The sequence below is a fragment of the Monodelphis domestica genome, chromosome 5, assembly GCF_027887165.1.
Source record: "Monodelphis domestica isolate mMonDom1 chromosome 5, mMonDom1.pri, whole genome shotgun sequence".
In the NCBI taxonomy this organism is placed as follows: Eukaryota; Metazoa; Chordata; class Mammalia; order Didelphimorphia; family Didelphidae; genus Monodelphis; species Monodelphis domestica.
In genome coordinates this window covers 42,270,043-42,297,791 of record NC_077231.1, presented here as the reverse complement: position 1 = coordinate 42,297,791, position 27,749 = coordinate 42,270,043, and the positions used below count along the sequence as shown (strand labels likewise).

Below are 27,749 nucleotides of genomic sequence, written 5' to 3'. Positions count from 1 at the left end.
CAGAAGAGTGGTATGGGCCAAGCAATGGGGGCCAGATGACCTGCCCAGGTTACATAGCTGGGGAATTCCTGAGGCTAGATTTGAATTCAGGAACTCCTGGGTTCTAAGCCTAGTTCTCCATCCACCAAGTCTTTACAGATGCCACCTTAATAAAACAATTCTGAGGATTCCATATCTCTATAGAATCTGATCCTCTAGGCTTTCAATGACAAAGTCTATGATGAGGACAGTAAGAATTCGGCCATGAAAACCAAATGAAAAAACACCCTTGTGGTTGTTAGGACACAGCTCTGCTTAAGCAGTAATCCCATCAAGAACAAATGACTAGACCGCATCAGAGTGTGAGCATAGTGAGCTTCAGAAATAAAGGAAAGTTCTCATTGTGGAAAATAATCCAAGAGCTGAATATACTCTTCCACCTAAGGAATATAATATTAACTACAGTTGGAGACAAGCAAATGGAATGAAAATTTTATGCTGAACTTCCCAAGAGCAAAGCCTGGCTTAAATAGGTTAGAAGACAGCTAGATAACTAGATTGGATGGACGGACGGATGGAGGGAGGGATGGAGGGATGGCTGGAAGGATGGAGGGATAGATATAGGTAGGGAAAAGAAATAATATTTGATACAGATTAGATTGGATAGATTAGAGATTAGATGAAAAATAGCTGAATAGGTTAGATTAGATAGAATAGATATTAGGATAAATTAGATGGAGGTTGTATCTTAGAAATTAGATGGAATGGATTAGAGCTAAAGGTCAGAAAATGGATTAAATAGAGATTAAGTGGTAAAAATCAAATTAGAGATTTGATAGGAAGGGTAAATTAGATAAATCAGTGATCCAGTGGTTAGCTAGAAGAGATGAGACATAAAATAGAATATGTTCGATACATATAGAGATTAGATTGATAGTAAAATAGATTTGCTAGACTGATAGATTAGATAAAATCCACAAAGCATTTATGACTATGCACCGAGGGGGGGATGTGAATATAAGGAAGCACAGTGGTCCCTGTTCTCAAAAACCTCATATCCTAATGGAAGAAGAGAGCACATAAAAGAATTCTGGAAAGGAGTTAAGGAAGTGTGGTAGGGTAAAGTGAAGGGTGGCTAAGAAGTGCCTGAGGGCATGGGTGTCAGCAAATGCTGGGATCCAGGGGAGCCAGAGCTAGTCATGGTATCAGTGGGGGAAAGTTGAGGGTAATGGCCAAGGAGGAGACTGTTAGGAAGTGATTTGGAGGCTTTGGCCCCAGCAAGGAAAGGCAAAATATCACCTCAGCCATGGTGAAATTCCTGCCTCTGACCCTCATCCCACAAACAGACAGAAGCACCAAATCTGCCTAATTACAATCAGCAATCATTGTTCTTTCTTCCTGTGGAGTCTCCTGGCTGCCATGCTACTCCTGCCTCCCATGCCAACCTTGCTGTACAAATGCAATGCTCCTGCCACCAGTTTGACTGTTTTCCCTAGCCATTGGTCCTCCAGGCAGGATTTCAATAGGCAGATATGGAGGAAGGAACACCGTAGACAGAGAGAGCCAGGCTGAGGGGCCAGAAGAAGGAGTTGTGTTCAGGAGATGAAGACTTGGAGCTGGGGGCAAGTGAACAGAAGTAGTGGGAGATCCGTCTGCAAGCACCAGTTGGAATCTTGTTCACGATAGTCCCAGTCAAGATACTGTAATATTGCTATTCATAAAATAATGCTGGTAATGTTGCTTTAAGCATAAGCATGGCATTATGAACATTGCCCCAGGAATGGTTTGACAGCTCATTTGAGTTCCCTTCCCAGCCAGCAGCTATTGGCATCATTTAGCAAATGATGAGTAGAACATTAGACACAACTTTCCACTGGTTGATTGTAGGGGTTGGAGATGTTAATAAGGACTTGCTAGTCAATGGTCTTCCAATGCCATCTCTGGGATTCGAGGACTCTGACCCCTGCTCTTCCTTATAGGACCCATTCCATCTTCTGACTATTCCCTCTGACTGTCCCCCAGGACTGAGATCATCTCCCTCCTCGTCTCTAGCTTCTGGCTTCCATGGCTTTCTTCAAATCCCAGATAAAAGTCTATCTTTGCCAAAAAGCCTTTCCCGGTCTCCCTCAATGCCTTCGATTTTCTACAGTGTTTTCTGTGTACATCATGATTGTATGTGGTTGTTTAAATGCTGTCTCCTCCATTGGACTATAGTTTTCTTGAGAATGATGGGGCCAGGGGAGGAGAGACGGACAGACAGATGGAGACAGATAGACACAGAGAGAGAGACAGACAGACAGAGAGAGAGAGAGACAGAGACAGAGACGGAGAAACAGAGAGAGACAGAGAGAGGCAGAGAGAGACAGAGAGAGACAGAGAGAGAGACAGAGACAGAGAGAGACAGAGAGACAGAGAGAGAGAGAGAGAGAGAGAGAGAGAGAGAGAGAGAGAGAGAGAGAGAGAGAGAGAGAGAGAAAAGTTGATAGGTAGGTAAGTGGTTAGATAGATACATAGATGGAAAGAAATTTCATTTCTATGCTTAGTATAGTTCCTGATGTATAGACAGTATTTAATAAATGTTTCTTGATATGATGGTCAAGAATGATTTCTTTAGGGGCAGCCAGGTAGCTCAGTGGATAGAAAGCCAGGCCAGGAGATGGGAGGTCCTGGGTTCATTTTCTGGTCTCATATATATCCTAACTGAATGACCCCGGGTAAGTCACTTAACCCCAATTGCCTAGCCCTTTCCACTCTTCTGCCTTGGAATCAATATGATTCTAAAACAGGTTTAAAAAATGACTTTTAAAATTGAGACTCTAATGCTTAATTATAACTCTAAAAATGCGTACAACAGCATGCATGGAAATGAAATAATACATTTTTTAAAAATCAGTGTTATTTTTTAGGATTCAAGTTGGGGATACTTTGACTCATTTGAAAAAGAGTCATGTGGCCTTTTAGCTTAAAATCTCGGATGCAGGAATGAAAAGAAAATGAAAGTGGGAAGAAAAGGGAAAAAAAAACACCTGTATCTTTCTATGTCAATCTAAATCTTTGTGTGTGTATATATATATATATATATATATATATATATATGTATATATGAGTATATATATATGAGTGTGGAGAGAGAGACAGAGAGTGAGAGAGAGCAAGGGGATGCCCCGTTCCACCAATGTCCTGGCAGAGACAGCAAAAATCACCTTATTTTGGGGAGGGGTGTTTAGCCCAACAGGAAATCACAGCAAACAGGATAGAACTACACCTAGAAACTATTCCATCCTTCAGGAAGGGAGGAGTCCAAAGAGAGAACAGTGCTACTTCTAGGCTCCTTTAGGAAGGAGAATATGAGAAAAAGAACAGAAATCCTCTGTGCATTTTCTCTCTGACATAATCACAATTTCTGGTCAGCTCCCATATGTAATGACTTTTCCTTTCTCTGTAACCTGCCCTGTGGTTTAGAGACAAAATGGTACCTTCTGCACTTTAAGCCAGATTTGATAGTCATTGAGGGCAATGCCCCTTCTTAAGAAACAAGACAGTTTAGAATCAAGAAAGCCCCATCCTATCGATCCCCTCAGCCACCACCTTAGCCTCATCACTTTCTTTTCGAAGACCATCATTCTGCTAGGCAATGGCGCAGAGGAGAGTGTAGTATTATCCCTTTTCCCAAATAGCTAGCATGGGCTATTGATGGAAAAGAATTGACATTTTTTAGGAGCCTCTTCATTCCTTTTAACCAGCAGGAAGGTAATTCTGCCTCTACTAAAATAATTATACCAATACTTCATTTATGGTGTTGAAGAGGACTCTGGGACCTCAACAACTCTGCTAATGGACTATCATCTCCAGTAGAGCCCCTCAGGATGGAAACATTTCAAGTGTGGACCCAGCAAGTCAGTGTTTGTTGTCCAAGAACAAGCATAGTGATCTGTGCAGACTTATCTCCAGAAGGCTGGTCACCCACCAGGTGATAACTGAAGGGAGGGGTAGGGGAAGAAAGGGAACAGCAAATAGTCTTGAAGTATTTTCTGTTAAGACCTGGAAACGATTATTTTTCTCTGCCCAAGCAACATACTAGCTGATGAAATTCCAATTTTTTTGTCATGTTGAATTAGAGGATGATTTTTCTCTCGCACCCAAGAAACAGACACACTGATAAAATCCTGAATCTTTTCTAGTGTTGAAATAGAAGAGGATTCTGGGTAGAGTATAGCACTGAAGTGTATCCATCTAAAGCAGGATAGAGAGCAGAGATCATAGGTTCATTTGCTAAATGGGTGGCGCTTTGGTAGTTTTTGGCATTTTGGCTCTACTTCGATTAATTATTGTCTCTATAAATGTATGTTTGCTCTTGAGGAGCATCCATTTTTTGGTAGTGAAGAATCAGAATTGGATCTTGAACTTGACAAGAGTTCATTTTCGTGCTCACCCAAAGCATGTGATGCTCTCTGAGAATTGAAAACTCTGGGAGTTTACCATCTAATGGAGACAGCAGAATCAGGGACAGATATTGAGCAGACATCAACCAATGAATATATAATGAGTGTGCAGAATATTTACCTTGTGTACAAGCCTTTATTTGATGTTCGCTTGGTGATAATGTTATAAATCTTTAAACTCTAGAGGGAAAAGCCAGCTGCATTTGTGTGCTTTGATTTTCTCGTAACTCAATAAAATTTCTATTTCCTAATCAATTGGGTTTTGTGAATTTGACAAGAGGGAAACGGGGAAACTTCTGGGTCACGTTACAGTTCCTATCAGAATTGGGGCCACAGGAAAGTGCCGCAAACATTCGTATTGAGTTTTCTTATCCTCTGGGTGCTCAGACCTAGTTCTATTTAACTCTTTCCCCTTACCGAAACTTTTTCTGTATTTCAGAGGGGAGGCTCTTGTCTCTGAGAACCACCTCATTAAAGCATTTCACACTTGGTTTACTGCTCACTCTGCCATACCTAATTAACTCGGAAATGAGTCACTGTGATTTTGAATGTGGTGAGCAGTTTTAGGCTAATTTTCTTAAGTTCCAGATGAGGTGTTTATAGCACATTAACATCAGACATTCCTTTTATTGATGCTACTGCTATAATACGAAGTGATTTATTATAACATTGTGGTTTGAGTTTGGGTTTTTTTAGGAAAGTGAAATAGCAGAGCAGGACAAAGAGAGTGCACTGGGTGGATATTGAGTGGGCGCACTCTGGTTTGACTCATGCTCTTTCCAGCCACATACGGATTTAAGTTTTTCCTCCACACATCCCTTTGTAATGGTGGAAATTTAGGCTTTTGGGAGAGATTATAATATTGTAATGGTTAAGAATGTGGCTACAGGATTTATGTAATATTAAACAATGGCCGCCAAGGAATTTACTTATGAAATTCCTAAAAATGAAACACTCAAGCCAGAATGAAGTTTATGGAGGTTTAATCACACTGGGAGTAGGGAAAAGGATAGGGAGAGAAGGAGAGAAGAGAAAAAGGGAAAGGGGCTACTCAACCTCTGACCAAGGCAGAGGGAGTTTTAGGCCCAAAGGCCCAGGTGGAAAGAATCAGTCCTTAACTCACGTGACCGATCTGAAGGAAAGCTGTCTGCGGGCGTCCTCTCTGTCCAAGCTCCTCACACCAACTCTCTCTAACACCAACTCCCCTCTCGCTCTCCCCACAGGAAGTGAGCGAATTCCAGAGGCTGTTCCCTACCTCACTTCCTGTGTCTCACAAAATCCAATGGTTGGCTCTAGCTTGGCTTAGGACAGCCCAGGTGGGCAGTTAGTTATTTCTGATTTGTCATTGACTAGCACATGCCCGTGTAGTGTGGGTGTGCACAATTTTGGGTGCTAGACCAAGATGGAGACTTTTTAAAATTCACACCTTCGTATGCACTCTGAGCTCTGTGTGCCTCTGACCTATTCTAGATGGTTAGGGAAGTTGGTCATAGATTCTCTCTTTCCATTAACAAGATAAAAGTTTCAGCAAACCATCAAGAAACATATTTTGCTGAGAACTCTCTGCACCCAGTTATTTAGGTGGGCGTATGTTTCTGAGAAAAAATTCAGACCTACAAAAAAGGGTGATGCTGAAGAACTTAAGACCAGTGTAGTGTTTTCTGTGTTAACAAGTTGGTCTTATCTATATGGTTATACTCCAATTAAAGCTGAATCCTTAAAGTATTGTTCTACAAATTTAGACTCCTTGAGCCACTTGCCTTGGAAAGCAGAAATTCCATTTCTGTATCATGAATTTCATAGGTTCCAGAGTTAATTGAGTAAAGTAAACATAATAATAATTTAAAAAGTTCCCACTAATTTACAAACTCCTCGAGGGCAGGGACCATCTTTGTTTTTGATCTTTGTTTGTATCCCCAGCACTTAGTCCGTTTGTTTAATTGTTTTCAATTGTGTCAAAGTCTTCATGTCCCCATTTTGGATTTTCTTGGCAAAGACACTGAGTGGTTTGCCATTTCCTTCTTCAGCTCATTTGACTGTGAAAACTGAGACTAACAGGGTTAAATGATTAGCCAAGAGTCACACAGCTAGGAAGTGTCTGAGGCCACATTTGAACCCAGGACTTCCCATCTCTGGGCTTGGTTCTCAATACCCAGCCGCCCCTGTTAGACTTACTTTTTAGGAAAATCACTTTAGCAGCTGAGTGGAGGATGGATTAGAGGGGGAACTGACTTAAGAGATGGAGTTCAACCAAAAAACTTTTGCAGGAATCTAGGTGTGAAGTGATGAAGGTTTGAGTGGCAGCTCTATGAGTGGAGAAAAAGGAAGAAACATTAAGACATGACTGGCAGCAGATTATCCAGTCTAGAGGACATGAGTACGAATTATGAGTGGAGCTCTTGTAAAGGAAAGAAGGTGCAAGAAAGGAAGAGATAACCGCTAGTGATTTCATAAAATGATTTAGCTAGAAACATTAGCTAGAAACCTAGAGCTTGCCCTGGTTTCTAACCCAAAGAGGAGTGGACTTGGGACAACTGAGGAAGAAGGGGCACGGTTGGGGGATAGAAGGGGAAAAAAGAGACTAAAGCCTAATTCCTAGAACATGCCTATAGGACCAGGATTAACTGAGGAAACCTCTGCAATTTGTAACGTTCCCCTTTGGTTTATTGTTGTACTTCGTCTTTATGTTTCCCTATTGTGCTAAGTACTAAAACTTAAAATCACCTAAACGTTGTGAATCATTTTCTGCTACCTGGAGGCCCACAGCCCTGCCCCATGTGGTATGGAAGAACTCAGATTTCATGGGGAAGCTTTTGAGCCCTTTTCAGTCATTGATGCTCATCTTTCTCATTTTGTACTCTGGTTTCTCCCTGTGTGCCCACATGAGGCATTTGGATTGCCATACAAAATTAGATTGACTTTCCAGGAAAAAGAAGTCACTTCAGACTAAAGGAAACTGGATATGTGACCTCAAAATAATTCAAGAAGCTTGGTCTTATCTTTTAGTCATTTTTCATTAAGTTTTCTCCATGCAGAAAATTCCATGCTCAATCAGTTTTTCCTCTCTTTTCCATTCTTCCTGCTATTATATTAGCTCAGGACCTTATTTCCTCTGACCTAGATTGCTCCAACCACTATCTAAATTATTTCCTTGCTTTTGGTTTTTCCTCTTCCAGCACATTCTAAATTGTGCTACTAGATTAATATTATTATGACATGGTCCTAAAGGGCAGCTAAGTGACTCAGTGGATTAAGAGCCAGATCTAGAGATGGGAAGTCCTGGATTCAAATCTTGCCTCAGATACTTCCTAGCTGTGTGACCCTGGGCAAGTCACTTAACCACCATTGCCTAATCCTTGCTGCTCATTGATATTGATTCTAAAACTAAAGGTAAGGATTAAGGAAAAGAAAAAAAAAAGACATACTTCTATTTATGTGCCTCCCTTGATCAAAAAGCTCCCTGATCTCCCCCCTGCTTATAGGATAAAATTCAAATTCCTTACCCTGACATTGAAAATCCTTTACAACATAGCACTACCCTTTTTTCTGATCTTGATCTCGCACCTTAATTGAATTGCTTGACTTTAATATTTAAGCCAAACTGCCCCACCACACATCCCATGCATTCCCATCTCTGCACCGATTCTGCTCTCTACCCAACATTCCCTTCTTTCACTTCTCTACCTGTTTAAATCCTATCTTTCCTTCTCCAAAACCAGCTCTTTCATGAAGTCATCCCTAAGACTCAACTAGTAAGATTTATCACTCCTCCCTCTGTAGCTCTCCTGACTAGGTGGTGCAAGCCTGGAATCGAAAAGATCTTCAATATGGCCTTAGATACTTCAAATATGGCCTTAGATAGTTCTTGGCTGGATGGCCCTGGGCAAGAACTTACACTTCTATCTATCTCAGTTTCCTCTCAGATAAAATGGGGATAACAATAGCACCTCCCTCCCAAGGTGGTTGTGAAGATAAAAGGATGTATTATTATTAGTTAGGTGCTTTGCAAACCTTTAAAGTACCCAACAAATGTTAATTGTTGTTATTATTTGTGGATCTAATTAATTCTGGTTATTTGTAGATTTCTCCTATCTCTCTCTCCCCAGTGAAATGATCACCTTCTTCAGGTGAACGTGTACAGCACTGTAATGTGCATTCAAATGACATTTTTCAGATTAATTGAACTCAAAGTGTACCCAGAGTGCTTTGGGCAGGCATTGTCCTAGTTAAGGAAGAAATAGACAGAGGCCAGAGTTGCTCCCTTCCTAAGGTCCTCTGAGTCAGCATTTCCTCCTGAGCACGGACCAAAGGAAGATTGTTTTCTCTTTGTGTGGATCAGTCATTTTTCATTTGTATCTAACTCTTTGTCACCCCAATTGGGGTTTTCTTAGCGATACTGGATTGGTGTGCCATTTCCTTCTCCAGCTCATTTGACAGATTAGGAAACTGAGGCAAACTGAGTTAAGTAATTTGTCTAGTATCACAGGAGTGGTTTGCCATTTCCTTCTCCAGCTCATTTGACAGATGAGGAAACTGAGGCTAACTGAGTTAAGTGATTTGTTCAGGGTCACAGGAGTGGTTTGCTATTTCCTTCTCCAGATCATTTGATAGATGAGGAAACTGAGGCTAACTGAGTTAAGTGATTTGCTCAGTTACGCAGCCAGTTAAGGTCCGAGGCCAGATTTGAACTCAAGAAAAGGGATCTTCCTGACTTTATTTAAGCTTGGCACTTTATTCATTGTGCTACCTAGTTGTCCCAAACAGAAAAGCTAACAGTTCCATTGCTTCAGTCATATCTGACTCTTCATGATGCCATCTTGGAGTTTTCCTGGCAGAGATACTGGACTGGTTTGCCATATTCCACTCCAGCTCATTTGACAGGTGACAAAACTGAGGTAAACAGTTAAATGTCTTGCCCAGGGTCATACAGCTAATAAGCGTCTGAAACTAGATTTAAACTCAGGTTTTCCTGACTCCATTCCCAGTACTGTATCCACTGTGGCATGTAGAAGCTCTGCCTGACCAGAGACCAATAAGAAGATTGCTTTCTGATCTCAAAGCACCAGAACTTCAGTACTGAGTCACAGGGGTCCCTGTATTTTGCCAAGGGAACTCAGCACACACTGAATAGGATGCCACCCCAGATTGAGTTTGTATCCATGAAAGCATCAACTTCTACCAACACGCCGGGGATGCTTCCTTTGGTTATAGAGGTCACAGAGTCGAGCCTCACTGGCTTTCCTTCCCTAGTGGTTTTGATTAGAGGCCAGATCAATGGAACATAATTTTTTTTTTTGAAAAGCTATTGATTGTTGTGTGGTGGTTATATATCTTGGCAAAATGTTTTATAAACATATTGGCAGATTCTGACGAAACATACTTGGTCGTGATACATGAGTTACATTTGGATTTGTCATGATCTATACTCAGAAAAATACACAGTGTTGAAATATGGTAAGAATGAGAGTCAGGAAAATCAGTTATTCATAACATAAAAGAATTATGCAAAACTATTCCAAGGAGGAATTAAATTCCAAACTCATTATTATAGTGGGTTATCTTTTTAGTACTTTCTAGGAGGGCTAGAGATAGGGACTAGACCTGTGATTTCACTGGTATAGGGAACCTCCTGGTAAAACTCTGTCTACCACACATACTGGCCCCTTCTTTTTTTGTTTTTTTTTTTTAATATATTTTATTTGATCATTTCCAAGCATTCATTATTCATTAAAGACATAGATCATTTTCTTTTCCTCCCCCCCACCCCCCATAGCCGACGCGTAAATCCACTGGGCATTACATGTTTTCTTGATTTGAACCCATTGCCATGTTGATAGTATTTGCATTAGAGTGTTCATTTAGAATCTCTCCTCTGTCATGTCCCCTCAACCGATGTAGTCAGGCAGTTGCTTTTCCTCGGTGTTTCCACTCCCATAGTTTATCCTTTGCTTATGAATAGTGTTTTTTTCTCCTGGATCCCTGCAAATTGTTCAGGGACATTACACCGCCACTAATGGAGAAGTCCATTACGTTCGATTATACCACAGTGTATTAGTCTCTGTGTACAATGTTCTCCTGGTTCTGCTCCTCTCGCTCTGCATCACTTCCTGGAGGTTGTTCCAGTTCCCATAAAATTCCTCCAGTTCATTCTTCCTTTGAGCACAATAGTATTCCATCACCAACATATACCACAATTTGCTCAGCCATTCCCCAATTGATGGGCATCCCCTCGTTTTCCAATTTTTGGCCACCACAAAGAGCGCAGCTATGAATATTTTTGTACAGGTCTTTTTGTCCATTATCTCTTTGGGGTACAGACCCAGCAGTGCTATGGCTGGATCAAAGGGTAGATATTCTTTTGTCGCCCTTTGGGCATAGTTCCAAATTGCCCTCCAGAATGGTTGGATCAATTCACAACTCCACCAGCAATGAATTAATGTCCCTACTTTGCCACATCCCCTCCAGCATTCATTACTTTCCTTTGCTGTTATGTTAGCCAATCTGCTAGGTGTGAGGTGATACCTCAGAGTTGTTTTTATTTGCATCTCTCTGATTATAAGAGATTTAGAACACTTCTTCATGTGCTTATTAATAGTTTTGATTTCTTTATCTGAAAACTGCCTATCCATGTCCCTTGCCCATTTATCAATTGGAGAATGGCTTGATTTTTTGTACAGTTGCTTTAGCTCTTTATAAATTTGAGTAATTAAACCTTTGTCAGAGGTTTCTATGAAGATTTTTTTTCCCAGTTTGTTGTTTCCCTTCTGATTTTAGTTACATTGGTTTTGTTTGTGCAAAAGCTTTTTAATTTGATGTAGTCAAAATTATTTATTTTACGTTTTGTGATTCTTTCTATGTCTTGCTTGGTTTTAAAGTCTTTCCCCTCCCAAAGGTCTGACATGTATACTATTCTGTGTTTACCCAATTTACTTATGGTTTCCTTCTTTATGTTTAAGTCTTTTACCCATTTTGAATTTATCTTGGTGTAGGGTGTCAGGTGTTGATCAATTCCTAATCTCTCCCACACTGTCTTCCAATTTTCCCAGCAGTTTTTATCGAATAGTGGATTTTTGTCCCAAAAGCTGGGATCTTTGGGTTTGTCATATACTATCTTGCTGAGGTCGCTTTCCCCCAGTCTATTCCACTGATCTTCCTTTCTCTTTCTTAGCCAGTACCAAATTGTTTTGATGACTGCTGCTTTGTAATATAGTTTAAGGTCAGGGACTGCAAGGCCCCCATCATATGTGTTTTTTTTTTCATTATTTCCCTGGATATCCTTGATCTTTTGTTCTTCCAAATGAACTTTGTTATGTTTTTTTCTAAATCAGTGAAGAAGTATTTTGGTAGTTCAATGGGTATGGCACTAAATAGATAAATAAGTTTGGGTAGGATGGTCATTTTTATTATATTGGCTCGTCCTATCCATGAGCAGTTAATGTTTTTCCAATTGCTCAAGTCTAGTTTTAGTTGTTGGAGAGTGTTTTGTAGTTGTGTTCATATAGTTCCTGTGTTTGTCTCGGGAGGTAGATTCCTAGGTATCATACTGGCCCCTTCTTTGCAACTTCCAATATCAAACGAGTTGCCCAAAGGCCATACAATCTGTCAACTGACATCTTCCTGAATCTGAGACTACCTTCTTGGAAACAAAGAATAATTCTTCTGCACAGAATAGGTCACCCCAGCCCCAACCTTCACTTGTTTAAATATTGCTCATCTCTTGAAATCCATCTGAGATGTGGCACCCCAAAGACTTCTCTGATCCCCATCACTTTTCTTCCCCTGTCCAGCTGGAGTTGGTCTTCATTTAATAGTATCTGGGGGAGGTAACTCTTGTGGTACTTAGCACATTAACGAGATATCATATATAAAGACTTCTATGTGAATGTGTCTAAATGTAAATTATTACTACTTTTGTCATTGATTTTATTTCAGTGGCTGAAACAACCAAATTCTGAAACTCAGCCATTATAATATGAGACTAAATAGCTTTATTTGGAACTCTGAATAATGAGGGTGATAACACCAGTGTGTGTCCAAATACAAGCTGGTGGGGACCAAACATTTATTACTATAAGTAAAACTAAATATTCATTTACTAGAACATGTTAAGAATGCTATCCTTATAAAGCTGTGGTGGTGATCCTATGGCACACATGCCAGAGGAGGCACTAAGCGCCCTATCTATGAGCACGTCCACTATCACCCCAGCACAGAGTTTGCCAGAGTTCATCACAGGAAAGCCAGAGGAATGCAAAGCAGGATTGCTCCCCTCTCCCTCTCTATGTGCACCAGAGAACCTCACCTGCCCCTCTAAAAGATTCACCATCACTGCTATAGAGTTATAATCTGGATTTATAATTATACTGTCTGTCAAACCAAATAGTACTTTTCTTTTTTATTGTCAAAGGTATATAGTTGTATGTGTAAAATAAATTTAAAATGTCAGTAATTTTTTTTAATCTTCTCTATAGCACCAGCGAGTAGAAAGCCAGGAGATCCCCTTGTCATCTCAGACATCAAGAGGGGCAGTGTGGCTCACAGGTGAGACAATTGGCCAACTTCTTCCTTCTCATTGACCCATACCTCCTGCTAACAGATAATTTGGCCCCTAATCCTGTCAGTAATTGATTTCTATATATAGTATAGTTCTCATCCCATCAAGGAGTTTTTCCATGAGTTCTTCACCTGCTGTGGGGCCAATATATGCCCTCTTTGTCTGGTCACTTCCCATCCAAACTTCTATAGCCAAAGATGAGCTTGGCTCTTCTCGAGATAGCTACCCCATAGAGATAATTGCATAGCAAAAGAGCGCAACCACAAGCTAGGTTTTTTCTACCCTGGCCCAGGCAAACAAAACCTTATAAACAAGCTCTGGTTTGCATGGATACCCAGCAAGACCCAACAACAGATGCCAAAGCCTGCCTTCTAAGCATAAAAGATCTCAGTTGAGAAGCATGGCTAAATCAGGGGTAGGTTTTTGGTTTGGAGCAAAAAAAAAAAAGGTGCCTTAAAATTACTTATCCTATTATCTAGATATTTCCAAGCTTTATCTGACTTGATCTGACACTACTGATTAATTTAAGTAGTTGAAAATAACAAAGGCTTCCAAGGCACAATTTTCTAGTAAAGCCATCAGACACCACTTCATATCTCACTTTCCTAAATCCTCCCCCCAATTCTTCCTTCAACACATGAGGATTGGCAAGAGATACCATGGATGGAAATAAAGCTGCAAAACGTTCCTTAGCCAATTTAGAAAGTGGCCATTTCCATTCTGTCTTTTTACAGTAGAAAGAGGACTTCTCTGACACTTATTGGCTCTGTGACCTTAGACAAGTCGCTTAACCCTCATTTGCTTAGCCCTTACCACTTTTCTGCCTTGAAAGCAATACACTATATTGATTCTAAAATAAAAGGTAAGGGTTTAAAAAAAGGGAAAATTCAAATGATTGAAGGGAAATAAGGAAAGGTGGCATGACTGAGTGCAATCTGTCTAGTGCCCAAATTCCCTGTTTATTAAAGTTCCCTGTTTAAAATTTATATATTATTTAAATAAAGTTTATTTTTCAAATGTAACTAAATGTCATGGCTGCCATTCCAGAATAAGATAGTAAAAAAAACCCAAAAAATAACTCTAAAGAAAAAATATTTTTAATTGAAGAATTATTTTCCTTCATAATCTGCTATAATACTGTATTATATTTAATGACACATTCAATAACCCAATTAAGTGGTACTAATTCTTTACACATTTTCATTGGGCAGAACTGGGACCTTGGAACTTGGAGACAAACTACTGGCCATTGATAACATCCGGCTGGACAACTGCTCCATGGAAGATGCAGTTCAGATCTTACAGCAGTGTGAGGACCTTGTGAAGCTCAAAATCCGTAAAGATGAAGATAACTCCGGTAGTAACCCTTAACCTAGTTATACTTGATTTTTGTAATCTTGTCTTCCAGCTTCACAAGAATCTTGGGCTTGTCTCAGAGACAGTAGCTGGTGTGAATCAGGCTGTTGAATCTTCAGCCAAATTAAAATTGTATGTCAGGATTTTGATACAGATTCTCAAGATGAGAATTTTCTCAGTGATACATATATATATAGTAAAATAAGATAATGGGGTTTTATCCTAAATTAATCCCTACTCTTCTTGAGCCCACCTATCTCATTTTTTGAATTGCTGGATGGGTTTACATTCCTTTTGCGTACTTCTGAGAAATTCCCATTGAAGAAATATGAAAGGAGCTGGGAATCCAAGAACTTGGGTTCTAGTCTCAGCTCTGCCATTCATAATTAGACAAATCACTACATTTCTCTAAGTGGTAGTCACTTCCTCATCTGTAAAGTGAAAGGATTGAACAAGATGATCTCTAAGGTCAGTGATAAGGTGGCTCGGTGGATGAAGAGCCAGGCTTAGAGATGGAAGGTTCAGATCTGGCCTCAGATACTTCTTAGCTCCATGGCCTTGGGCAAGTCACCTAACTCGGATTGCCTCACCCTTACTGCTCTTCTGACTTGGAGGTGATACTTAGGAATTGAAAATAAAATTAAAAAAAATACCTTTCAGTTCCCTGATTCACTTAGTTCCATTCTTTGCTTTTCTAGCAACATTTTCAAAGCTTTGACTCTAAAATAGGGCTGTTCCCATCATTATTTGTGGTTATGGTAATATGGTACATTTCTTCAGATCCTAATTCAAGTGAAATCTTACCCTCTGCAACTGAGAAATCAAAGCCTGAGAAATTGTGTTATCAGATATAGAAAGGAGGGCTTCCTGTGTGAATATGCCTTTACTTAAGACAGCTATGAAATTGGATTGACTTCTGGAAACCCTTGGCATCCTCTTATTTGCTTCATCCTTAAAATGACCAGTAGAAAACAAAATATCCAGTTCAATCTAATCCAATCCAGTAAGTGTTTACTAAACTCCTACCATCTGCTCATCCATTTTTGGTGTCTGCCTCTCATCCAATTCTCACCTATGGCCCCAAGAAGCTGAAGCATGCCCAGCAACCACACCTCAGTGAAAGCATCTCAGCAGACAGGTTAAACTAGGTTGGCCATCACTAACAGCCTCCAATCCATTGGTGATTTAGGGGGATGTCTAACTCAAGTATGTGAAAATTTACCCTGGCACAATGTGTAGATGAGAATAATTTGCTCCAATGCCCATGAAGGCAGTTGCTGTAGGCACTGTGGAGTATCTAGAGCTTGGCCAAACATGGAAGACACCAAGATCATCCACTGTATCCATTGCCAGTGGTCCTGACTTTTTTGTCTTGCCAATGGACTTTGATGACTCTGGAAGAAAAATAAAGGCTGATGACTTCACCCATTACTTCACCCAACTCTGCCTCACTCAAATTCAATTCATATTTATTATCCAATTCACTGTGTGATGGCATCGAGCTTCTTCAGTGAGGTACAAACAACAGCATCACCATCTGTGAGATACTATACTTAATAGGCACTGGGGAAACAACAATTTAGAGTTTCAAGAGATCATAGTTGTCATTTAGTATTTCATTCTTTTTTGAAGAAGAGGAAACGGAGGCCCAGAGAGAATAAGTTATATTTGCCCAAGCTCACACAGGGAGAAATTGCAGAGTCAATATTTGAACCTAAATCCTCTCTCTCCAAATCCAACATCTTTTCCACTCTATCAAAGAACATGTCCTAAATACTAAAGACCCTCTATATAACTGCCATGGGATGGCTCAGAAATAAAACAGACTTTAAAGAAAGAAAAGAATCATAGAAATTAAGAATCTTCTTCTCTGATAACACAAAAGATTTTTTAAAAGCATCACAAAAACCTACCTGAGGAGTGTTGAGACATTGGTATCTCTCATCCTGACCAGAATTCAAACCACCAACAGCTGGATTCATTACTACATCAAGGACCTATGATTAGTAAATGTGGATACTCTCTGCACCAACACATGCCTATGTCACAACCTGTCTCTGACTTACAGTCTTAGAGGAAATAGATCTTACTCTGCCTGAAACGTCAGTATATTCACACAGGGTGTCCATTCAGTATTACTCTCTGTTAGTGATCCCTTCAGGTTATCAGTATTTCCATTCACATCAGTCCAAAGGGTGCATATACTCTGGCAATGAGATCCAAAGAAACCTAAGGTCAAAGATTCAGTTCCCCTAGACCTCCTGTTCTCTTTTTCTTCCTTGTTACTTTCTCTGTCTTTGACCAAATCCTCTTCATGGTGTATGTTTCAGGTTATCAGAAATGGCTAGTCTTTGCCCCTGCCAAACCATTCCTCCAAGACTCCAAGCAGTTCCAACCACATTTTTGTGCCATCAGTTTGCCCAGGTTTCAGGTATAGGCAGCTATGTTGCCTGTATCAATATCTGTATTACTTCTACTTTGCCACCTTCACAGCAAATCTTTGTCCCTACTTTACTGACAGATTTTAGAATTCTTTGTCCTCCAAGATGTGTCCTTTAGGTATTGATAACTCAGCATTCCAGCTTTAAACTTCAGAGGATCAAATTGCCACCTCTTTTTAGATTCATCTGTATTTATAGTCCCTGTGTTTCTAGTCCTTCAGACTCAATTACTGCTGAGGCTCTGGTTTGGGGATTGGTTTTTTCTATTTTGGGTTTATTTGTGGAGAGAACCCCCACCAGATAGGGTTCAGCCTTTTGGGAAACATATTTGGCTGCATAGACTGCCAACCTGAAGCAGACCTCAGCTGCCTTATTTTCTAAGTAAAAAGCTAAGTATAGATTTTGCACATGGCTGGGGATGTTCCATCATTCAAAGCCAGGGCATGCCTTCAAGTTGGCACCAGCTTCAGAAGCAGCCACTGGGTACTTGGACAGAAACAGATTTGCATTTTCTGGTGTGTGTCTGCTTTTTTTGTTCTTTGCCTTTTCACATCTACTCATAATACTTATCCCTAAAAAAAAAAAAAAAGCAACGGTCCCAATAGGTAATGATTTGAAATCTTAATGGACCTTTTATACTACTTGTGAATTCATCAAAAGGTGGATGCAAAACAGAATCTGTAAATGGATGTAAAGGTGGAAATCAAGGCTACTCACCCAGAAGCTGTCTAAAGCAGAGACCCTTGCCTGTGTGGGGTGATTTTAGAACAGAAAAACTTTCATCAACTGATGTAAGAAATCTCAAGGCTAATCCTTTCCTTTAGTCCACATTTCTCCCTCTTCATGCCCTTACTTCAGATATAAAGCCTGCCGAGAGAGGTGGTATATAAAGCCCCTAACACCTGGCTCTGAAGGATTTTAATTGATTGCTTTTTTTCTTTTGAGGGTCAAGAGAAACTGAGTAGGTGAGAAACTCCCTGCCTGAGGATGGGCGAGGGAGGGGTGTGGAAAGAAAAGGACCCAGAATAGGAGGGGAGGAAGGCAAATTTTACCTCGTTATTCATGAACGCTGACATTTACTAACTGTGACCATGGGCATGTTACTAATATTCACTGAGCCTCAGGCAACTCTCTTAGACTGTAAGTGATGAACAGGTTGCTGGGGATGTGGCTGGGGTTGGTGGAAGTCCCCAATGTTTTAATGAATCCAGCTGTTGGGATGAGACACATCTTTTCTCCCTCTCTGCCTCCCCTCCCTCCCTTCTACCCTTTCTTCTTTTCTTCCTTCCTATCCCTTCCTCCCTCATTCCCTCCCCCTTTCTCTCTCTCTTTCCCTTCCTTACTCTCTTCCTTTGTTCCTCCCTTTCTTATCTTCCTTTCTTCTTTCCCTCCCTCCCTATTCCTTCCTTCTTTTTATCTCTCCCTTCCTTCCTTTGTCCCTCCCTTTCTTACTACCCTCCTTTCTTTTTTCCCTCTCTCCCCCTTCCTTCTTTCCCTTTTAAAAAAGGAACCAGAGAACAATAAAGCACCACAAGAATCAGGTTAGACAAATATGTGTGTGTGTGTGTGTGTGTGTGTGTGTATTTCTACATTCTTCTGCTATTGTTAATATGATGCTTTTTAAAAAAATCTCTTGTGTAGCTAATTTGAAGACCGTTTTTAGAATACCTAATATATGACAGGTTTCTGTTATACAAAAGTCATCCTGTTGACTTGTATTTCCAAAGTCCTCCATCTGCCTCTGAGCTACTTGAAGAATGTACTAGTCCAAACGAGATTCCTCTTAATGGCATACTATGAATGGCCTGCTTTTTTGGTAAGTCATTGTTTGGCATTTATGTTCTGACCATCCATTTACAGAAGAGATGGGAGATCCCCGTGTTCCATCTCCCACCAAGAAAGCAGACATGCTTTGGTTCATAAAATGTCTTGATTAATGAAGCTCAAAAATAAGCAGGGCTTATGGCTGGCATTTCTAAGACTGCTAAACTCTGTGGATTAACCACTATAAAAAGGTAACTTTTTTCTCCCTTTAAGAGCTAAAATGATTTTCTTGCATATATTTTGCTCTTCTGTCAAGATGATTGATTGGAAAGTATTGATTAATTCTTGCTGGAGTCACTGATTTCAAAAGCATGGGGAGGCAGATCTGAAATTGACTGATAATTCTTTGGTGTATTGCCATTTTCTGTCATGAAATCTCATGTAAGACTTGAGTCTCCAAGCATCATTTTTAACTGTAATCCTCTGCGGATATATTTTGCCCAAACTTTGAAATGTTTCTGACAGTAATTGTAGATTGTATGTGCTGTGGGTGGTGGCTTCTGATTTTTTATTTAATTCAATGCTACTTTCAACAGTCACAGCTATACAATTTATAGCAACCCAGTTTAACTTGGTTCCTTGGCTAGCATGCATTGCTGTTAGCTTTAACAGATTTTTGCTTCAGGATATAGGCATTTTGTCCAGTGGCACCTCTCTCATTTCTATTCCATTGGCTTTACTTAGGGAGATGATAGAACTCTTTGGGGGGGGGGGGTCTCTGGTCTGACGCCTTGTCTTTGCAGTCTCTTCACAGCGTCTGATCAATTCAGTCTCATATGACAGATCCAAGGCCCTAATGCTTGGCATTGGAGACACATGTTCTGTCTTACAATTCCACAGTCATTAACTAGAGCATTTTCTTATGACTGCTCATTTGAAATAGGCTTTCTCTCTATTGTTGAAACTTTGTCTAGATGACCTTTGGTTCTTGCTTCAACTGCCCAGGATTATTCATGTTATCTCTTTCTCAAAGTGATGAAAAGAAATTGGTTTTAGAACAGACCTTTCATCCTACTAATAGTTTTCTGCCATAAGGGATTTTTTGAGTTGAATTTCCTGACTCAGTATCCATATACTCAAATACAGCCATAAATGCCTCATGGCAAGAAGCTTCAAAATAACATCTAAGAATTATGCATTTAGTGAGGATCAAATTGGCAGCTGTCCCTTTGATTTATATCTTCTTTCCTCTAGTTAATACGCTTCTTTTTAGGTCCATCAATATTTAACATTCACAAAGTAGCCAACTGTGCATTGAAGTCCTTTCAGGCTGCCTTTTGTTATTTCATAGGCAAATTATCCTGATCTAGTTCCAAAGAGAGGCTTGTGTAATGCCCTTAGCATTCACTGAGTTGTTGCCTGAAACACTTGTTTACCAGCAAATAAACCAGAGAGGTCAATGAGAATCAGTGAGACTGCCTTTAGATTAGTAGGAATATCACGTGATGAGCACCCAAGTATGAAACAGACTATGGTGGATGTCATGGCTTACCCCGAGGAATATTATCCTCTCCCACAGACCCCCTAAAAAAAGTCTGTCTTCTCTGTGTATCTTTTACTTCATCCCATGGAGGAATCATTATACTTACTGACTTCGGGGGAAGAACCGTGATCAGTTTTCATATAAAGCAAAATTGAATTCAGTTTTTCAGAAAATCAGCTTTAGAGTAGGAACACTGTATTAATACCATCTATTATTCTGACATATCAAGGTATGGCGCCCTTAGACAATGGGAAAAAGTCAAGCTTGTAAGACACAGGCTATATGCTCCTTCTCTGAAGAGCTCATTTGCTCAGGCTGGTCCCCATGAACTTTGGATGACCCATGGATTTTGACCCTTAGAAGTGATTCTCCCAAGTCCGAGGATCCCTATTTGATCAAAAAAGCAGCTGCCGTCATGGATCCCAGCCAGAGTTTTCATTTTGCTAAATAGGCAGCACTCAAGTAGCCTGAAAATAACATCACAGATAAGTAATGCTGCAATTTTACATCTGTTTCATGGTGCCATTAATTTTCTTAACTAGAGTGGAGCCGTACAAGCAAGTAGACTGGCCTCCTTTCATGCCTTTCACTAATACTTGCAAACCTTCTGCTGTGACATAAACGCTGGTTATAATATCATTAGCATCTGCTTAGTCTTACATGAGAGCTCTCTATTGACACTGCATTTATTTATCTCAAAAAGTTGCATTTCTAGTTTAACCCTCCAGTAGCTCCCTTCTAATCCTAAGGACCTCGGCATGAGCTGCATTGGTGGGACATCTTTGAGTGTTTACACTTTGGAAATGTGAAATCCTAAATGGCATTTCTTATCCATGTTGGAAACCAAGGGGGCAGAGGATGCCAGTTGGGCTAACGCTTGAGGAGACAGATGGATCTGGAAGTACAACCCAAAGCTAACTTGGACACTATCAGAACAGTTCACTTCTATAGCAGTGTTCTTAAAAATGACAGTAGCTGGTCACACCACTTGCATGTGGTCCTTCTGGTGAAGTGGAGATCTTCTAGGCTTTGCCATCCGCCCTGCCACTGTGCCCTTCAGAAGTTTCTATCAATCAGTAAACATTTATTAAGCATCTACTATGGCTGGGCACTGCGGTGATATAAAAAGGGGAAAAAGACTTCCTCTTCCTTTAAGGAGCATACAATGTAATGGTGGAGACAGCAGGTAAATACACACACACACACACACACACACACACACACACACACACAGAACAAGCTATATGGAGGACAAATAGGAAATAATTAACAGAAATTAAGAATGGTTAGGGAAAGCTTCCAAATAAAAAATGGGGTTTTAGTTGGGACTTGACAGAAGTCAGGGAAGTCAGTAATTGGAGCAGAGGAGAGCATTCCAGGCAAGGGGAAATACTCTGAGCTGAGAGATGGGATGTCTTATTTGTGGAGCAGCCAGGAGATCAGTGTCACTAGATTCTAGATTGAAGAGTATCACTGAAGATTGGGAAGTGAGGTGTACAAAGAATACAAAGGTAGAAGGAGACTAGTTGATAAGGTGCTTTTAATGCCACATGGAGCATTTTGTATTTCTCTTGGAGGCAAGAGGAAGCCAAGAATGATAGGGGCAGACCTGAACTTTAGGAAAATCACTTTAGTGGTAAAATGGAGCCTGGATTGGAGAGGGCAGAGACTTGAGACAGCAGACCCATAAGCAGACTGTTGCATTATCGTGATGAAAGGTGGTGCCTGAGTCAAGGTGGTGGGAGGGTCTGAAGAGAGAAATTTGGGGTGGGAGGGGAGTATTGAAAAGATATTGCAAAGATAAAATCACCATGAAATGCTGGGATATTGGGGGACTAAGAAATAGTGAGGAATCTGGGATGACTCCTAGGTTGTGAGCCTGAGGGACTAGAAGGATGATTGTTACTCTCTATAGTCACAAGGAAGGTATATATGTGGGATGATGAGTTTCATTTTGGATATATTGAATTTAAGATGTCTACTAGACATCCATTTCAAGATGTCTAAAAAGGCAGAGATGCACAATTATAGGTCAGCAAAGAGATTGGGGTAGGAGAAGAAGATTTGAGAATTATCAGCATAAAGATGGTAATTATGTGCATGGAATGAGATCATCAAGTAAAGTAGAATAGAGGGAGAGGAGGGCCCAGGAAAGAAATCTGAAGGACACCACAGTTAGAGGATGCGATCTCATAAAAGAGATGGAGAAGGAGTGGTCAGATGAACAGGAGGAGAGCCAGAGAAGAGTACCATCCTGAAACCCTGGAGAGAAGAGAGAATGAATGAGGAGAGAATGCTAAACTGTGTCAAAGGCAGCAAAGAAGTCAAGGAGAAATGGATAGAGAAAAATCCATTGGATTTGGCAAATAAGATCATGGATTATTTTGAAAAGGGCTGTTTCAGTGGAAAGATGAGATCAGCAGCTAGATTGTATGCAGTTAAGAAGAGAAAGGAGGGGGCAGCTGGGTAGCTCAGTGGATTGAGAGCCAGGCCTAGAGACGGGAGGTCCTAGGTTCAAATCTGGCCTCATACACTTCCCAGCTGTGTGACCCTAGACAAGTCACTTGACCCCCATTGCCTAGCCCTTACCACTCTTCTGCCTTGGAGCATTCCAAGGCAGAAGGTAAGGGTTTAAAAAAAAAAGAAGAGAAAGGAAAGAAAGTGGAGACCCCTATTGTAGATAGCTTTTTCAAGGAGTTTATCTTAAAAGGACAAGATATAGGATAATAATGGGGATGGAAGGATTACGTGAGAGTTTTTTCAGGCTAGAGGAGACATGGGCATGTTTGTAGGCATTAGGGAATGAACCAGTAGAAGGGAAAAGATTGAAAATCAGTGAAAGAGTGATGCTGACCGAGGAAGGATGGAATGGGATCATGTTAGCCTTGCTAAGGAATAAGGCCATTTTGTCATTTGAACCAGGTGTAAAGGAAATCGTGTCATTACCCCCTTACTGTGGGTATATCCCAAAGCTCTGCCCTTTCTTCATGTCTCTTTATTCTCTATATTCACTTGGTGACCTCATCAGCTTCCATATGTTTAATGATCTTGTCTACATAATTGATTCCCAGATCTATAGATCCAATCTCAATCTGTCTTGAGTGCCATTCCAGTATCACCAACAATCTAATAGTCAAACATTTTAAACCAGATATCCCAAAGGAATTGTAGACTCTTCATGTCCAAAAGGCCACTCATCATCTTTCCTTCCAAAGCCACCTTTCCAAACCATACTATGAATATCAAGGGTGCTATGATTCTGTTAGCCTAACCTCAGGCTCATCCTCAGCTTCTCATTTATACCATGTATCCAATTAATAATCAAATCTTGTCATCTCTGTCTCCACACCTGTAGTCGAGGCAGAGCCGTAATGGTGGAAGCCCTCCTCTTCCCTCTGCTTGGGCTGCATAGTCAAGGTCGTGGGTTGAACTGTGTACAACCTGCCCAGCTGCATGCTCAAGGTTGGAATAGTCAGCAAAGGGAGGTTTGATAATGTTTGTGAGAAACTGCAAGGTTGGAATAGTCAGCAGAGGGAGGTTTGATAAAGGCTGTGAGAAACTGTGAGAGACTGTGGGAAACTTGTTTCTCTGCCCTTGTTTGGAATCCTCTTGGTTCCTCCTTGTGCCTAGCAGGTAACGTCATGAATTCCTATGAATCTGCCCAATTATTGGTTCCTGCTGTTGCTGGGCGGTAACATCATATCTTCCTGTGGGTCTTAACCTATATATGCTTTGTTTGAACCCAATAAATCTTTGTCATTATGCATTTCATATAGCATCCATTCGTCACTCTTCATATTCGTTACCCCAGGCAAGGTCACAGAGGGTTGGCCACCCTGGAGCTGAGCCTTGCACACACCTTTCATAAACTTCCTCTACCCTAGTTCTGGGACAGTTAGCCAATGCAGTGGACATTGTACTGGGTCAGGAAGGAGTTCAAATCTGGCCTCAGACATCTACTAGCTTTGTAATCCTGGGCAAGTCACTTATCCCAGTTTCCCTTCGTTTTCTAATCTGCCAAATGAGCTGGAGAAGGAAAGAGCAAACCACTCCAGTATCTTTGCCAAGAAAGCCTCAAATGAGGTCATAAACGGTCAGACAAAACTGAAAACAACTAAGCAATAACAAAATCCTAGCCCTAGGCTTCATTACCTCTTGCCTGAGCTGTTATAATGGCCTCCTGCATAGTTTCCTATATAGTTCAAGCCTTTCCCCACTTTGGTCCATCTTTTATCCAACTGCCAAAGTGTTTTCTTAAAGCACAAGTCCTACCATGTTGTGCTTCGACTCGATAAACTGCCCTGGCTTACTAAAGTATCAAATATAAACTCCTCTGTTTGGCTCTTCAATCTCTTAATAACCCAGCACCTTCCTGCCAGTCCAGTCTTCTTATATATAACTCCCCCTCTTATGCTCAGTCCATACAAGCCCATTTGCTATTCCAAGTACATTACAATCCATCTTCTCTCTCTGTGCCTTTGTGCTCTCTGGCTCCCCTGTCTAGGATACTCTGTCTCCTCACCTCCATGCTCCATAATACTTGGTTTCCTTCAAGACTCAGCTCAAGCACCACTTTTTACATGAAAACTTTCCCCGTTTCCTCCAGGTACCAGTACACAATTTCTCCAAACTGCCTTATATTCATTTCACATCTTTCATTTGTATTCTTATATGGGTGAACATTGTCTCTCCCCGGTTAGACTATCAGCTCTTTAACAGGCAATTTCTCTTTTCTCATTGTTTCCACAACATAGCCCCATGTCTGTTACATGCTAACAAGAACTCAAAATTCTTGTTAATTGATATAAAATAATATTAAAAAACAAATATCAGGGCATCTAGATGGTTCAACTAGAGAATAGAGAGCCAAGTCTAGAGATGAGAGGTCCTGGTTTCAAATTTGGCCTCAGACACCTTCTAATTGTGTGATCCTGAGCAAGTCACTTAACCCCCATTGCCTAGCCCTTACCACTCTTCAGCCTTGGAACCAATACAGAGAATTGACTCTAAAACAGAAGGTAAGGGTTTTAAATATGCATATCAAGCCAAAACCCAACAGCAGCTTGAGATGTAAACAAAACATCAGAGACAAGAGAAATTAGAGGACGTGGGAAAGTATTGGTCATCCATGTGGCCGCAGAAAGTCCAACACAACAAAAATGTAACTTGCATCAAACCAAGACACATAAATATTGAGCACCAGTAATAGGATGAATATCCAAAGATTTATTTTGAGGGAGCCAATTAAAACTTCCTTGAAGACTGATACACTGTGGTACAATCGAACGTAATGGACTTCTCTATGAGTAGCAATGCACTGATCCAGGATTTATGAGAAAGAACACTATCCACATTCAGAGGAAGAACTGTGGGAGCAGAAACACGGAAGAAAAACAACTGCCTGATTACATGGGTTGAGGGGATAGGACTGGAGATGTAGACTCTAAACAATCACCCTAGTGCAAATATCAATAATATAGAAATAGGTCTTGATCAATGACACATGTAAAACCCAGTGGAATTGTGTGTCAGCTATGGGAGGGGGTTGGAGGGAGGGTAAGGAAAGAACATGATTTTGTAATCATGGAAAAATGTTCTAAATTAGTCAATTAAATAAAATTTTTAAAAAACTTCCTTGAGAAACTGGAAAGTGATGGGGTCAGGTAAGATCCATATTCATGGGGGCAGCTGGGTAGCTCAGTAGATTGAGAGCCAGGCCTAGAGATGGAAAGTCTTGGGTTCAAATCTGGTCTCAGACACTTCCCAAACTGGACAAGTCACTTGACCCCCATTGCCTAGCCCTTACCGCTCTTCTGCCTTGGAACCAATAGATAGTATTGACTTCAAGATGGAAGGCAAGGGTTTAAAAAAAAAGATCCATAATCATTAGGTAAAACATTTGACATTAGCCTATCAATTAACAGCCAAAGATTTTACTAGCTTCTTCTCAAGTGTAAGCCTGATTCCAAATTTCTTTTTTGGTTGGTTTTATTTGTTTTAATAAGTATTTACTGTTGTATTTTTTTAATATATCACCATAATTTTCCCCAGTATCTCTTCTCCCAGAGATAACCATGCTATGTTATAAATATCTTTATAGACAATAATAAACTAAAAAGAGGAAAAAATCAACATAACTGATCAAAAAAATCTGAAAAAAATCTATATATCACACTTGTGGTATCTCTCCAAAGGAGTAAATGATTTCTTAACAAAAAGTGTCATATCTATTGCCAGATCAGAACATCAAAAAGCCCTGCAAATATGAGCCAATTACATGTTTATGGATTGGTGTAGAACATTCACAGCTTTTATCACTTAAAAAAAATCAAACAAAAAAATCAAAAACAATTGATTGTCCAAGGACAAACTAAAAATAGTTCTAGAATTGTAAAGAACAACTTTGCCTCAAATGAGTAATTTTTCACCAAATCATTTATACCAGCACCATTTAGAGCTGAGTCCCATTAAAAAAGACAAGAATTAGATGATAATAAAGAGCCCTCACCATCAATCCAAGACATCATCTATTCATAAATTAAGGGAACAATCTGTGGCAAAATAGAGAATGACATCCAGAGATATGTACAATGGTGACACCATCTGCTAGGGTAACTGTGAAGACCTGGGAGGGACCCTGAAATGACTGAGTATAGTAAGGTACTGACCATACATAAAATGAGTTAGTGGCTCAGACAGTCACAGAATTCGAGGAACATGAAGTATGAGGTGACAGGTTAACTGAACTCTACGTCAACATGGTGAGATAACAGAGTGGTGTTTGTGTTCTGGGAAGGAAGGAAGGAAGGAAGGAAGGAAGGAAGGAAGGAAGGAAGGAAGGAAGAAAGGAAGGAAGGAAGGAAGGAAGGAAGGAAGGAAGGAAGGAAGGAAGGAAGGAAGGAAGGAAGGAAGGAAGGAAGGAAGGAAGGAAGGAAGGAAGAACAGAGGACAGAGGGAGGGACAGACAGATAAAGGAATGTATTAAGCATCTATTACATGCCAGGCACTGTGCACCATGAATCTAAAGAAGAGAAAAGGTATACCAAGGGAGGAAACTGAAGCTAACTTCTTTGTAAAACTGATGGCTAAGGTCTATAATATACTGAATCAAAAGTTTCAAATGAATTTCTTTTTTAGAAAAAATACTTTACTAGCTTTCTCCCAGACTTAAGCCTGATCCCATCTTTTCTAATAGAAAGTATCACCCATCAGTTGCCAAAGAAGGATAACAAGAGTGATCCATGTAAATAGAAGTCTTTTAAAGGGTTTGCATGCACTTTAGAAAGCAAACACAGCTTGTGTATCACTAATATCATCTGAGGAGCAAAAAGGGGAAACCAAAAAGTCCCAGGGGTACAAAGAGCAGCTTATCAGCATTTCAACAACTATCAAACTAGTTCTCCCTGCCCAAAGTGTTTTAACATTTCTACTGCCTTTGTTGACTATCTCAAAGTCTTTGACTCATCTAGTTCTGCCCTTGTGGCATATTCATGTACTGAAAACTTTATATAAAACAGAAATAAGTATTGAGAAAACTCTAGAGCATATGACATTGACATGGAAAACTGATCTTTATTTAAAATATGCCACCTAGACGATTGAAATAAAACATACGATCTTTCAGGGAGGCATTTTTAGTCCCTTGGAGAGTTCTACCTAGCCATAAATCC

At 40.3% G+C, this 27,749-nt stretch overlaps 1 protein-coding gene across 16 annotated transcripts in view; it reads left to right on the top strand.

The window, feature by feature from the left end:
* GRIP1 (glutamate receptor interacting protein 1) overlaps nucleotides 1-27,749 on the top strand; it is an 808,853-nt gene that overhangs the window by 713,563 nt on the left and 67,541 nt on the right. For all 16 annotated transcript variants that reach the window (XM_056798430.1, XM_056798415.1, XM_056798416.1 and 13 more), the window contains 2 exons: nucleotides 12,893-12,962; nucleotides 14,187-14,332. In XM_056798430.1, coding sequence (XP_056654408.1) covers nucleotides 12,893-12,962; nucleotides 14,187-14,332 — 216 coding nt within the window. The remainder of the gene's footprint in view (nucleotides 1-12,892; nucleotides 12,963-14,186; nucleotides 14,333-27,749) is intronic.